Consider the following 14,359-nt stretch of genomic DNA (forward strand, 5'->3'; position numbering starts at 1 on the left):
TGTAGCAATGCATTAGAATTGGGATGTTGGGAAAGCAAGCTCCTATTTTCATCTATGAAATTAGATACTGCACAACTGAAGTTGAGCCAACAAAAAAGAATTCACTTTTCAACTCTCAGGATTATGTTCCAAATGGAGGTTTACAGTGCAGCCCTATGTATGTTCACAGAAGTCCCACTGTATTAAATGGGCCTATTCCCGAGTACTGTCGCGAGCTTTTGTTTAAATTGTTCTGTAATGTAACAGCAAAACCGGCATTTGCTAGAATCGGCATCTGTGGGTAAGCCTTACTGAAAACAGCACAGAGTAAACACGCACAGGGTTGTGCTGCAAGGCGTTCCGTGCAAGAGTTTTGCAGGTGGTCCATTTATTTCATAAAATTTATACACTGCTGGACGGGGTGAGAGAGAAAAAAACACACATCTCAAAACAAGCTAAGACCCAACAATAAAATCAAGAAAAAATTACAGTTGTTTAAAAACGTACAAGCAAGTTATCGAATACTGTGACCCATTAAAATTCACCGCAGAATTTCTAAGCATCTGGGCCGTTTGCTTTTAGATCCCCTCCAAAAAAAGAAAAAGGAATTTGCAACTCTATGTCCGCTGCCGCCTCCAGGGGTTGTAGCGTCGTTATACTATTATTTGTAAGTTACTATTTGCAAGGGAGGCTGCGTAGCGCATAGAGAACTCTGAGACTCGGGCCCACCGCCACTGACGTCACTTCCCCCGCCGGTCCCGAGCCCTTTCCTCGTGTCCCCCTTTTCCCCTTCCACTCCCCCTCCGCATGCCTATTCAAGGGAGCCTATTAAGCGGTTGCGCTTCCTTCGCCGGAAGCCGCGGCGAGGATATTGCGGAAGTCTGAGGCGGAGCCAGCCCTCTTTCGTTGTGGCGGCTGAAGGAAGATGGTGAGTGCGGGACTGGGGGCGGCGGGGAATCCTTTGCCATCCGTCGCCGTTTAGGGCCCTGCGGCCGGGGCTGCGTAGGGAAGCGTTTCCCCGGAGACTGCTAAAGACGGGAAGCCGTGTATTTTTGGCCCCGTCCCTCAGCGTTGCGGCCGCGCTCAGCCGCGGGAGCCTCGAGTCCCATAGCGCGAAGAGAGAGCGGGGAGCTGCTACGAGGAGGCCCGGTTGGGCCTACCAGCGGGCTCCTCTGTCTCGGCAGCGCCACGAGTTGGTTGGGCGGAGGTTAGAGGGGGAGCCGTGCAGAGGCCCGGGCCTGGCTCGGGTCACCTCCCAGCCAGAGCCACGACCCGTAGTCTTGTTTCTAGCGTTGCTTTAAGGCGAGGAATGGGAGTGACTAAACGTGTGGCTGCAAAGTTGATGGGTTGCAAGTATACTAGCGTGTTAGGCTAGCATGTGTTTGCTCTGATTTCTGGAGTGAAAGATGCTACTGGACTGAGAAGGATGCAGAATGCTCGGCTTTCTTAATAAATAAACTCACCTTAAAGTACTGTAGAAAAATGAAAGCTCTTGTTTCTTTTAATATATATCGCATACATCATGTTGGATAGCTTATGTGTGCGAGTGTACACATGGGTCCCCTAATACTGATGCTTTGGCCAGTTGGTATTAAAATGCCTAAGGGTGTCTCAGTGAACTTTGTGAATGTTCGAAAATGCTTTACAGCCAGATCCTACCCATGCATACTCAGATTAAAACCTCAGTTTCAATGGGGCAGAGGCCTCAGGGATCGCTTCACTATAATATTTTATTGGATTTTGTTGGTATACCAGCTGAATCGAACACAACCATAGCAATGGAAAGGTGAACTAAAAAACAAAAAGGTTGGCAGAAGGGTAAGGGGCTTTGGGCACCTTCTGAGGCAGGCTGGCACCCCTCGTTCTTAGAGGGATTTGAAATTCATTTAAAATCTGAAATGTGTTGTCATTTTGAGTGAAAAGCATGCCTTTCATTTAATAATAAGGTAGTGCTGGAAAAGAACACAGAAAATTGACAGTGCCTGTAAACCCACCATAAATTTTCTGTAGTTTTTGTCATTCAGTGGAAATGAGAGATTTGTGGTTTCATTTTAGAAATGTTTCACGTCCTTTGTATGGTTAAGCCTTCACCAATCTGGTGTCCTCCTAATTTGTTGGACTGCAACTCCTATTTCCTCCAGTCATGACAGCTGTGTTGTGCTGGTATGGGATGATGAGCACGTATATAGTACATTTCAAGGAAACATTCAAAAAGATCCTAGTAATCCCAACAGTGGGCCAGCATTGTTTCTGTCTTGCTGGGGCAAAGACTGAGGGAGAATTGCTTTTCTGAAACCACAAAGTGAATGGCATAGCAGAGATGGGAGCTGAATATCTTGTAGTTCACACTCTTCATATGCTGTACCAACCCAATAACTTTTGTCCTTATACTATGTATGCAAAATACACTTGGTTTTTTTCCTATAAAATACTTGTTGCTCGTTAATGCTTTATCAAAGTGTAGGATTAAGAATGTTCTACATCTGTTTATTCTAATAATGTAACACTGCATATTATTATAATCATAGTATTTGCATAAACTTTTCCATTTATGTTTTAGACAAAAGGAACATCCTCCTTTGGAAAGCGTCGCAATAAGACGCACACTTTGTGCCGTCGATGTGGGTCCAAGGCCTATCATCTCCAGAAGTCCACCTGTGGAAAATGTGGATATCCTGCTAAGCGCAAGAGAAAGTGTAAGTGCAGAACTTCCCAAATGCAGGAACATATCTGACTTTCACATGACTGGTTCTGTGATACCTTGCTGCTTTGAGTTCCATGGTGTTGCACTATATAAATGCAAATACATAGTTTATTGTGAAAATATTTTGCCTGAGAAAAACAGTGTGGCCAGTTTAATATAACTTTGGATTTAATGACTTGTAGCTATAGGCAATCAGAGGTTTCATGCAGGCAAGTGACTGGGCTGAGGAAGGAGTAACAGCTTGTGCTATCCTTTTTCTGCTTTGATAGAAATTCAGTGTAGAAATTCAGGCTACTAGCTTGAGCACACTAGTAAAAATGGGCAGGCTAATTACCCATGTGTGTGTTTCACAGTTTTAACATATGTGGAGAACAAAAAGTTTTCACATTTTCTGAGATTGCTATTCATATTTTCCACCCTTGGCCTTTTCAAAGAGAGGCAGCATGGGTAGAGTGGTTAAAGTGCAGGGACTAGTATTGAAGTCAACAAGGTTTGAATCCTTACTCAAGCCATGTGTTTCACTGGCTGACATCGGGCCAATCACTCTCTGTGCCTTATCTGTGAGCATAAAAATGGGCAGTAGAACCCGTGGAGGAAAGCTGATATGCAGATCAAATAAACTTGCTTCTTGATTGTAATGCATCACATAATCTCTTTGTTTTGTATTCTAGATAACTGGAGTGCTAAGGCCAAGAGGCGCAATACTACCGGAACTGGCCGTATGAGGCATCTGAAAAAGGTCTACCGCAGATTCAGGTACAGTAGAGTATCCTTCCTATTACAGATAATGTGTTCTGGAATGCAGTGTGGGTTATTTAATGCAAGATCCATATGAATATATGCTGTAAGCTACCATAGTGGGTTTTCTTTTTAATGGGCAGGGTATAAATATTAATAAATTAGAAGTAATGAGTTCTAGCCAACTAGATTAATGTGCCTGTTAGTCATGTCCATTACAACAGTAATTGGTAATAAAGCAATTATAACTCTTAAATGAGATTAAGCGTCACTGAACTCAGTGAGACTTTCTCCTTAGTAAACTTGTGTAGGATTGCACTGTAAATAGTCTTAACCTGGCAGTGTATTCTAAACAAATAGCAGCCCCAATGGCTGATATATTTCCAGCAGTGCATCTTGAAGTCCATTATACTGTTGAAAACACTACCAGGGTTTTTTAATCTTACTGCTTTAACCCACATCCCCTAACAAACACACACACACACTGTATATACTTGAAACTGAGGATTAAAGTTCACTCATCTGACAAAGCTGATGCTAGTCCATGAAGATTTATGACATAATAAATTGGCTAGCCTTTAAGACAGGTTTGTGTTGCAACAAACACAGCTACCCCTCTGGGGGTGTGTGGAAACATTAAAGGGCACTTTGAAACGTTCAGCATGTTGAGAAGTGTTTATTCATTTTAGCAGCTTATCTATGATGCCTAAAAAAACAAAAGTCTGAACATCTGAGTTCATAAGTGATTTCATTTTTTAACTGAGATAAGCTGATTAAAAAGAACACTAAAATCAGTTAAATGGAAACGTTCACTCTAGAACACTTATAGTAATCACTAACTCCACTTCGTCTTGTATACACAGGAATGGATTCCGTGAAGGAACAGCGCCAAAGCCCAAGAGAGCTGCTGTTGCAGCATCCAGCTCATCTTAAGGACTCAAATGTGTTTTTAAAATAAATGGCCTGAACTGCTAAGAACGCTTGTCATCTTTACATGTTCCTCAGTATCTCCTCTTCCACATTGAGACCTTTGTTCAAGCTTGGTTGTTCAGATAGTTCCTGATGGAAAGTAATCTGAAATTTGATAAAATCTCATGTTCAAATATACAACCCCCCCCCCAAAAAAAAACACTCCCCCAAAACCTTAGTACTGGTTATGTGAAGCTTCATTTTGGTGGTATGGTACAGTTGGATATGTTGGAGATGTGTCATGAGAAAACTTGCTCCAGAAATTTATAACATAAAGAATACGTTTTATTGGAGTGTCCACAACTAGCTTTGTATATTCGCATATAGAAGATGGTAATTTAGGCTGTAATCCTTAAAGTACTTGGTATAATTCTCCACCTGCTCCAAAGCAGTCCCAGTGCTGCACCAAAATGAAATTGTTCCAGGAATGTTCTGAAGTGCAATACTGCATAAAGAAGATCACAACTGTACTTTAATGTGGTTAGCAGTGGTAAACAAAAACTCAAACTGCATAGAAAAAAAATGCACCTTTTCCCGATGCCAAATATTTACTAAGGTTCTTGTTTTCTTGAGCGCTTGTTTTATCATTTTGCTTTGTTGGTCTTTACAACAAGCATTGCTTTATTGTTGCAAAGGGGAAAGACTTGATTTGACAAACATCTCAGCATTTTGGGCTTACCTTCAACATAGCCATGTCAGGTTTCATTTTACTTAGGACTTCCAAATAATGGGATTATATCCACCGAGGTCTTGCCCGAGGTTTGAAATTGGCACATCAAGTGGGGGCTTTCACATCTGAAATTTATTGAAACATTCCTCTGCAAGTTCACTAGTAAAACGATACTAGGAACAGCTTCATTTTGGTTTAATAGAGGTGGAGCTGCCTTTGTAGTCTTGACCTAAACCATCATACATTTTAGCCTGTACAAGTATTTATTACAATTCAAATGTCGAATTTGTCAGAGGGCATGTGCCCTTTATTATACTGCCGAGTTGCCAGTATATAGTGAATTAAAATAAGGCATATTATGAGATGTTCAGTGTTGGGTATCCTTGACGTAGTGGCGTAGACCCTTTGAAATCGAAATATTTGAGTGTCAGAGATTCTACTACAAGTATGACTAACATTGGATATCACTTACTGTATTTGCATTTAATATACTGCCAAAGTTGTCCATTGTAAGGGGAAAGGTCCAATAAAGTAAGGATTGTGCTATATATGATAGTATTACATGGCCAAAGTTTTGGGCTACATGGGCAAGTTTGGAATTTTGAGAGCGCCGTGAGCATTGACTTCTTTGCTTTCTCCACATTGGTCTCCAACACACACAAACCCAAGATAGCAGAACATAGAATTGGGCAAAAAAATTAGGTTTACAAGGCAGGTTGCTCTGAGTATTAACTGCTGTAGTTAATACTAAGCACTAACATGAACTGCTATATTCTCTATAATGTACAGAACCAGATTTTTGATAGCTTCAAGAAAAAACTTTAAAAAAATTTCAGCATAACTGGGACTTTGCACATTCAACAACTCTGGACTACAGAGCTTAAAAGCAACACTTAAGAAAAGTAGCAAAATGCATATTTCTCAGTAATTATGGATTACCTTCTAGTTCATTTGTTGGTATAAGATCTGACAGTGTCTGGTCATTGGCGGGCACAGTGAAGTAGGGCCTTTGTGAGATCTGCTCTGTAAAGTATGCCATCCGGTATCAAATTCTGCCATAGCTCAAAGGGTTCTAGTCCGAAAGCCTGCAAAGCTGCTGCTAGTCAGTGCACGCAGTACTGATCTCTATCAACCAATGGTCTGATTGATGCTCCAGTTAATGCTTAGGCATGTAAAAGATGGGTTTGAGCATCCCTAATTGGGAGGAGAGACCACAGTTCAGCAGCAAATGCATTTTTTCAGTGGAGTTGTAAATCAGATGCAGTAATTCCCCATCCAGCAGCCATTTTTGCAGACAATCTCCCACCACCTGCATGCAGGTCAATGGAGGTGTGTGCACTTGTTCTTGGGATACTCCCAGTATTTTGTGATTCACTATGTGCCCTCCCCACCATGTACCACTGCAGCAGTTATTTTGTCCCACCGTGCAGAAACTCTGGTCATGTCTACATTTTAAGAAATTCTAGCTGTATCCACAAACCACAAGGCTGTAGTTCCAAAGGCTCCCTTGCACCTTTACGAAGGAGCACTGCTGCCAGAAGTGGAGAAAATACTTCATTTGTGTTGCTGATTACATGAGTTGAATTTGATGAGGTGGCTGCTATTTTGTTATAGGCATGGGTGAATCGTAGCCAGTGATTTGCAATAATGCGAACAAAGCCAGACCCAATAGCAGGTACTCATTTGATTGTTCTTTCCAGAGAATGTTATCTCTTTGTTTTGTTGCAGTGCCGACTACTCACCTGCGCTAATGCAGGTTTGGCATATGAATGCTGCAATCCTATGCATGCACACTTAAAACATCTACCTTTTAATACAGGGCAACATATTTTTGAGTAACCTTGGAGGGAATCCAGCCTCTCTCTGTGTGAAATAGTGGGTGTGTTTTTATAACGGAAGAGAAGGAGAACTGTGAGTCAGCCTTTCTTCCGCCTATTGCACCTCCCTTGATCTGGCCCTTGGCCAGGTTCATTTCTGAAGAGAGAATCTCTTCTCTGTGTGTCTGTCTTTGAGCTATTCTGGAATACATTTAGTAACTCTTAAAAACTGATTACTGCCATGTATTTTAATCTTAGCGTGGCCTGCAAAAATTAGACAGGTAAATATCTTCCTATCTGCCAGGAAATGTTTGAATATGTTTGAACCAGTGGTCAGCATCACCAGTCTAACAAGGAGGGATCCAGTCTAACATCTCTTGGGAGGGAATTCCACAATATTGGAGCAGACACTACCAACCATGCCTCCGGCTCACCTCACTCGATGACTGGGGGCAGAGCGCATCCAGAATGGTTAGGAGTCAGTGGGCAGCCTTATTCACCATGAATCTGCCTAATCCACTTTGAAAGCCATGGCAGTCAACCCACCCATGAGGGAAGGTAAGAGAACTGCCTTGGGCAGCAGGATTCACTGGGGCAGCAGATTCAGCCTCCAAGGAATGCAGATCTTAGTCCTGATGTAGATCTTCACTCCCCACTTCTTCCCTGGCACAGGGTGGGAGAGGGACACTTTTGTGGTTTGACTCAGGTGCCAAGATGTCTTGGGCCAGCCCTGCCATCACTATATTCTGTTGGAGCGAGTCCCATAGGGCAACGTGCTGCACGAAGGAGTGGATTTATTATGGTCTTTTAGTTGTGCATGTGCTGAAGCAGACTATATATATGCACACATATATATCATAGAATTGGAAAGGATCTCAAGGGTCATCTAGTTCAGGGATCTCAACTAGATCATAAACGACAGAAGACAATTATATGCCTTTCCCCACCGCCATGGACTCAAGTCGGTTCATAGTCCAGGAACCGAATTGTTGAGCTTAATTAAAAGGCTTGCGATCCAAACAGCATCTGCAGTCATACCTTGGGATAAATATGCTTCAGGATAAGTATTTTCAGGTTGCGCTCTGCGGCGACCCGGAAGTAATGGAGCACGTCACTTCTGGGTATTGCCGCTTGTGCATGCGCAGACAGTGAAAATGACATCACGTGCATGTGCGGAAGCGGTGAAATGCAACACGCGCAGTCGCGTCTTACGTTCTGTTCAGGATGCGAACAGGGCTCTGGAACGGATCCGGTTCGCATCCCGAGGTACCACTGTACCTCCGAAACAAGTCCCCTTGAACTCAACCAGGCTCACTCTAGGGTCTAGAAGCAAGGCTTTCTGTCGTTTCCTAATTTCCCAAGCAGGAAATTACATACCTTCCAACATTTCACCGATGATAATAGGGACTTCCCATTCCATAATGTTAATTATATTATTTATCCCCACCACCACATCTTACTGGGTTGCCCCAGACACTCTGTGCAGCTTCCAACATACATAAAAACATAATAAAACATTACAAAAAACAACAACACAAACACTGATTGCCATCAGTCGTCTGGGGGTCGGATAACTCCATACCTTCCAACATTTCTGCAATGAAAATAAGGACATAAAGCGGGACGTTCCGGGATCCTATCAGAAACCGGGGCGGCTTCTCTAAATCGGGGACGTCCCTGGAAAACAGAGACACTTGGAGGGTCTGGGATTATTTGGAATAATGATCCCCCCGAGGCCTGCCTGCCTGCCTATGTCTCCCCACCCGCCTCCCGCCCGTAGGTAAAAGCGGGGTAAAAGCAAGAAGCCGCGGAGTCTCGCTTCTGGGCTTTCGAGGCGGGCGGGCGCTTGTGTGGTTGAGGCTCCTCGCACCCCGCACAGCCTCGCCTGAGCTCCTCTCTCCTATTGGCGAGGAGGGAGGGCGCCGGGCCGCCTCGCTCCCCCGCTCCCTTGTGCGCAGGCTCGGCTCTCGGCGCAAGATGGCGGCGGCGGATAAACAGAAACATGAGCACGGGCGGGTGAAGATAGGGCACTACATCTTGGGGGACACGCTGGGCGTGGGCACCTTCGGCAAAGTCAAGGGTGAGCGCGGGGCAGGGAGGGCGGAGGCGGCAGCGGAGTGGTTCCCCTTCCCGGATCATTTGGGGTCAGGGTGGCGGGGGAAAGGGGCTGTGTCCTTTCCACCCCAAAGGCTGCTGGCGCCTTTTCCTAACGGGGAGAATTTTTTGGGGGGTGGGAGAGGCGATGGTGGGAGGGGGCGTTGCTTAGTAACCTGGGGAGGGGTTGCATCAGTGGTAGCTTCCCCCCCAAGTTTTGCAAAACGGGGCTCTCGTTTTTTGGGGGGCGGGAGGTAGGGAAGAAGGTAGGTTGATTGCACCTTTCGGTCTTCCAGCTAAATATCAGGATTGGCTGTGAAAACACCCCCCCCCCAAAAAAAAATCTGCCTGCAAAACCGCCCAGCAACTCATATCTTATGGCTCTGCTAATGCAAGATGGTCTATGTTGCCTATCCGGATGCAAGTTCACTTCTGTAGAAGGGAGGGTGTAGGATTGCAAGGCTTAACCGCGCAGGGCAGCCCCAAACCTGTGCATGTTTACTCAGAGGTAAGAGCTCAGTCAGTTCAGTGAGGCTCTGCTCCCACAGTTTGGGATTTGTGTCCTGACAACATGATCCTTAACAAACTTACTGGCTCAGGGCACAAGGTCCCATTGAATTCATTTGGGTTCCTGGGTTGCAGGCAGCCTTGCAGTTGCAATCCACTGCACTTTATAGAGGGAAGTAAGACCAACTGATTCTGATATGACTTACTTCCACTAAGTGGTATGTTCATTTATGGCTTGGATGACTCACAGGAGTGACAGCCTGTGTTTTTTCCTAATTAGTTGATGTGGAGCAAAAGTGTGTAGTTTTGTGAACTCACCTTCAGACTTCTTTTCTGTTACTGTCACCTTGCAATCCCTTCTGCTGCTTGCAGCCAGGGCTAAGTTCCTTGTTCTTGCCCTAACCAGTTTCAACCAGTCCAGGGCTGCATGTTTGTTTTTTTCTCTCCTCCCATTCCCCATAAGCAGCTTTTGCTGAGATCTGTCCTGAAAGTGATATGTTAAAATAAGAGTGTTGGTAAATATGGTCAGGTAGACAATTGTGCTCTGTCTGGAAAACTTTACAGCAGTAATCAACAGTCTATAAATTCTTTCTAAAAAGAACAGGCTAGTTATGAGTGCTAAAGCCGAGGTGATTGATGTGTATACATGGAATCTCAAGTTCATGGTGTTCTTACTAAAAGCTGGCAAGGGTGGAATTTGTTTCTCTTGCCAACCCCCCCCCCCTCTAAAATCACCATTGGAGATATTGCTAATGGGGTCTTGGATCTTATAAGCCAATCTTAATCATGTTTACTTAGATGCAAGTCTCAGGGGCTTCACAAAAGAAATGACTTGGAGGAATAATACCACAGTATTTTTTACAGATACCACAGTAATTAACTCAGCATCATAAAATAATTATGCACATTAAAGTAATAAAGACAGGGTAGGTAGTTGTACATTTAAAACTAGCTGAAATAAATGAGGATTTGGTTTGTCTTCAGAATCCTAATAGTTTTGTAGTCTGGCAGACTCACTTTGGGAACATATTCTAAAATTATGGTGTTGCCAGAAAGTGTCCAGCCTCATCACCCACTTGTAACAGTTAGACAATGATTTGGCCCTTGGGATTGTACTTCAGACTCCTTCTCTCCTTCTTTGCATGCTTCAGTTCCCTCCCTTGCTTCCTGGTTCCTGCTTTTGCATTTCAGCCAAGTGAGCTAGAAGTCATAGTGAGGGTGGGGATCTGGAACATAGGAGTGAGAGTGTGATCCCAAGGAATGGTCCCAACAGCCAGACCATGGTTAGCTGTGCATCAAGCTGATGGATTAACCCAGGCATCACTTTATTTTGATAAAAATTAACTTTGTTGCATCACTTTCCTCTTTCTTCATATTGTGGGTCGAGTGGTTTGCTTTCCTCCTCAAGGGTGTTTTCAAGTGGAAACATGGAGAGATTCTCTTCCTATAAGGCTAATCAGAGGATGTTTTGTTGTCCCTTGATAGCTTTTCATAACATGTTACCTCTTGAATTTTGACTCTCAAGGTAGCTTTCTGCACTGATCCTTGGCTTGGGCTGGCCCTTATTTAACCTCCCGTTAGGATGATGCTGGGAGCAGTGCTCTTCCTGAAGCTTATATGGGGGGGGGGGCATTTCCTCAAATATAATGGCCCTGCTAATTTCATGCTCTGAAGGTAATCAGAGCTAGTATCTTGAATTAGTCAGTCAAAGTGTAGGTGATCCAAAGTGGTAAACACCCAGTTCATACATCACTTTAAACCATGGTCAAGCTTAACTACGGCTTAATGCATGCTAGTGTACATAGGGGAAAAATAGCTGCCTTTTCATTCCTCCATTGCTCCTGTGCTATCAAGAACTAAGCCATGTCTTGCGTTAATGTATCCAAACCCAGGGTCATGGTTTGTTTGACAGAGACTAACCATGTGCATCGGTTCAGACTTCTAAGCCAAACAGTGGCTTAGCTCTCAGTTGCATGGCAACCATAAGGTTAGCTATATTTAAAAGTGATGTGCTAACGAGAGCAGTGTGTCTTATTTGCATGATTCCGGCAAGTAATTGGATGGTAGAATTTTGTATCTGTTTGCACCTCGGGTAGAGAGCACTACCTCTACAGGAATAGATCTTGGAGGTTGCAAGAGCCTAAGTGACTGTGGCAAACCATTTTCTTCAGGGACTGGTGGCAGACTGCTTACCAGATGCAACTGAATAAATCTTGCACAATTGCACATTAAAGTTTTGTTTGCATTAGTAAATAGCTGTGATCTGTTGGCACCTACTATCTGACAAGAAATGCTTTCCACACAGCAGATGATCACTCTTCATTTGCGGGGACAATGTAGAGGAAGATACTCTCCGCTGTTTGTCCAAATGTTCTGTCTTGAAAAAGATAAGGTGCAGATACCTTTTCCAACTGCTTGCTAAAATGACTTATTGACCTACTCTGCAGAAGGTTCTGCGTGTATTTGCATGCAGTATTAAAAAGCTGTTAATGGATCTTCTTACTGTTGCTAAATTGCACAGAAATATTCAAAACAAGTAATTTGCTCTTTATTATGTTTGGTTTTTGGACTTGACAGTAAACTTTGAACTGGTACTGTTTTGTCGCCGAGTGCTGACTGGCTTTCTAGTCTGTCTGACAAAGTTCTGTGTCACTTGTTCAGAAAGCATTGGCCAAATAAATGGCATTACCTAATTTGGACCCGTGTACTAAAGTGGAATACTTTGTAATCAGTGCTGTGCTAACGGAAGAGTAGACATTAAGACTGTATAATGTGTATCAACCAAGTTTAGGAGCTAATGAATTGTGATTTTCTAGAGGATATTGTAAGGCAATTGCTAAAAGTAATAATTGTGATGGATTAGGTGATTATAGAAGATGAACATAAAATCAATGTCCTAACCCAGGTTGTTTCTTTTCTTTCTAATTCAGTACTTGCTGTGTAACTGCAATGTGCTCTAGCTACTCTAGTCAACAAGGCCTTGCAGCTTGAACCTCCCATGCACATTTATGTAGAAATTTGGAGAAGTTTGATGACACTTATTTCCAAGAAGGTGTGCATAGGGTTGCAGACTTAGAATAGTGTTTTGCAACCTATTTTCAGTCTTTTCATGAAGTTACTAAAAGCAAGTATCCATTTGTATTCTGGATATATGCAGGGGGGATTAGTTTGATACCGTTAATAAGTCAAATAATTGGCAGACCTGTTTTAAAACAAACAGAACTGGAACAATGTCTGTAACAAGGCCGCCTTGTAGCTTTTAAAATTTATTTTAAAGGTGGTATAAGCTGTTAATGCAAACCTCAGTGGAGAAATTATCTCTCTTGCAGCAATTGCTCTGTGGGCAATTCGAAGAAATATATTAAGCATCTGCTGTTTTGCTTACTGCTGTCTGAGACAGGATTTTCAGTCGGATGAATCACTAAATGTACGAATCAAAATGCCAATTTCGAATGCTGTTACAGCATCTCTGACTAATACTAGCAGAGCTGAATTGACATAAGAGGGGAGAATGTTGGTGTGGTAATAACTGGGCAAGTTGTTAGTTCTCTTGTGTAAAGGATCACTGAGGGGGCCTTTCCGAAATGGAAGTGTGTGTTGAGGTCATGCATACATGTATGTATTTGTGGAACTTTTTACCCTGTCTTTTCCAGCAGGCTTTCAAGCATTTTTATTTTGGGGCTTGAACAGCTGATGGAATCAGAATCATCACGTGAATATTTGGATAGCATGCAGCAGATGCTTTGTTCTTTTCCTGTCTATCTTCACAGGAAATTGCAGCCCAATTATATCTGGGTGAGGTCTTGTTCCATCTTTCAAAGAAGAAAGCAGTTATCAGCAAGGAAATACTTTTCTCCCACATTGCACAACTGTTTTAATTCAGGTCTTCCCTAAAATGAGAATTTCACTGTCAACCCAGCCCATGTTAATTAGAGCTTGGCAATTACTTAAGTTCTTTGGCCCCAAACTAAATCTTTAGGAGCATTGAGCACCTTCAGGGAAGTGTTCAGGGAGTTTTTAGTCCTGTTGGCCCTTGCATGACCGTTGTATAGCACTACATTCACTTACAGTCTTAGAAACTTGGATAGAAAATTATTCGCCACATGGCTCCTGGAACCTAGGTCACGGGTGCAAAAACACAAAGTCTAGTCACCATTTTGTTCTTTTTACAAGAGTGACTTGCGCTGTGGCAGGGGGAGTGGTACTTCACTGCGCTGCAGTGTTCCTACTTTGGAGTTGGACAGGAAGGCTTTTCTCCTCCCATGCCCTCAGTGGCAGCTGTGGCAATTTTATTATCGAGTCTCAGTCACCATAGATGGCAGCAAGACTTATGGAAGTGCTCGCATTCTGACAATCCTCCATTGCAAAACACGCTAGCTAATTTCGAGTGCTGATCATGTTTAGTAGGAGCTGGAGACCTTCAAGAGCTATGTGGAAGGGCCACGTTTCAGTGGCAGAACATCTGCTTTGCATGCAGAAGGACCCAGCATCTCCAAGTAGGGCTGGGAGAGACCTCCAGTCTGAAACCCTGGAGAATCTATGCTGATCGCTGTAGACAATATTGAGCTAGATCAGGCAAAGGCAAACTCAGCCCTCCACATGTTTTGGGACTACAACTCCCATCACCCCTGAGCCACTGGTCCTGTTAGGTAGGGATGATGGGAGTTGTAGTCCCAAAACATCTGGAGGGCCGAGTTTGCCTATCCTTGAGCTAGAATCAGGCATGTCCAAAGTCTGTTTCAGGGGCCTAATCCGGCCTGCCGGTCGGTTTAATCTGGCCCCTGTGCCAGTTTATTTCCAACTTTGGGGTAAAATCATAAAAAAAGCTCAACAACTTCAATCCTTCAAAAAGGTTAACAACTTTGGTTGGCCCTTGGGTCG

The 14,359-nt window shown here is 43.5% G+C and overlaps 2 protein-coding genes and 1 long non-coding RNA gene across 4 annotated transcripts in view; 2 read left to right on the forward strand and 1 right to left on the reverse strand.

The window, feature by feature from the left end:
• Window positions 1-762: 762 nt before the first annotated feature.
• Window positions 763-4,390, forward strand: RPL37 (ribosomal protein L37). The gene is made up of 4 exons (XM_083703750.1): window positions 763-907; window positions 2,540-2,675; window positions 3,355-3,439; window positions 4,285-4,390. The coding sequence occupies exons 1-4, from the start codon at window positions 905-907 to the stop codon at window positions 4,352-4,354; spliced, it is 294 nt and encodes a 97-aa protein (XP_083559876.1). The 5' UTR covers window positions 763-904; the 3' UTR covers window positions 4,355-4,390.
• Window positions 4,083-8,731, reverse strand: LOC310827596. Its single transcript, XR_014556454.1, has 2 exons — window positions 8,460-8,731; window positions 4,083-6,254 (listed from the first exon to the last, which is right to left on the reverse strand). It is a non-coding gene; the product is annotated as an uncharacterized lncRNA (long non-coding RNA).
• A 54-nt stretch (window positions 8,732-8,785) lies between these two features.
• Window positions 8,786-14,359, forward strand: part of PRKAA1 (protein kinase AMP-activated catalytic subunit alpha 1) — a 36,249-nt gene continuing 30,675 nt past the window's right edge. Inside the window, exon 1 of one of the 2 annotated variants that reach the window (XM_083703586.1) lies at window positions 8,786-8,957. In XM_083703586.1, coding sequence (XP_083559712.1) covers window positions 8,855-8,957 — 103 coding nt within the window. In that variant the 5' untranslated portion in view covers window positions 8,786-8,854. The remainder of the gene's footprint in view (window positions 8,958-14,359) is intronic. The other variant, XM_083703587.1, reaches the window with a different exon arrangement.

Source organism: Podarcis gaigeae, assembly GCF_964106915.1.
Source record: "Podarcis gaigeae genome assembly, chromosome: 11".
In the NCBI taxonomy this organism is placed as follows: domain Eukaryota; kingdom Metazoa; phylum Chordata; class Lepidosauria; order Squamata; family Lacertidae; genus Podarcis; species Podarcis gaigeae.

Excerpts from the sequence above, each read along its gene's own strand:
- RPL37 (XM_083703750.1), top strand. Across the intron at positions 2,676-3,354 it reads TGCTAAGCGCAAGAGAAAGT|ATAACTGGAGTGCTAAGGCC; the intron begins GTAAGTGCAGAA and ends TTTGTATTCTAG. Across the intron at positions 3,440-4,284 it reads AAGGTCTACCGCAGATTCAG|GAATGGATTCCGTGAAGGAA; the intron begins GTACAGTAGAGT and ends TTGTATACACAG.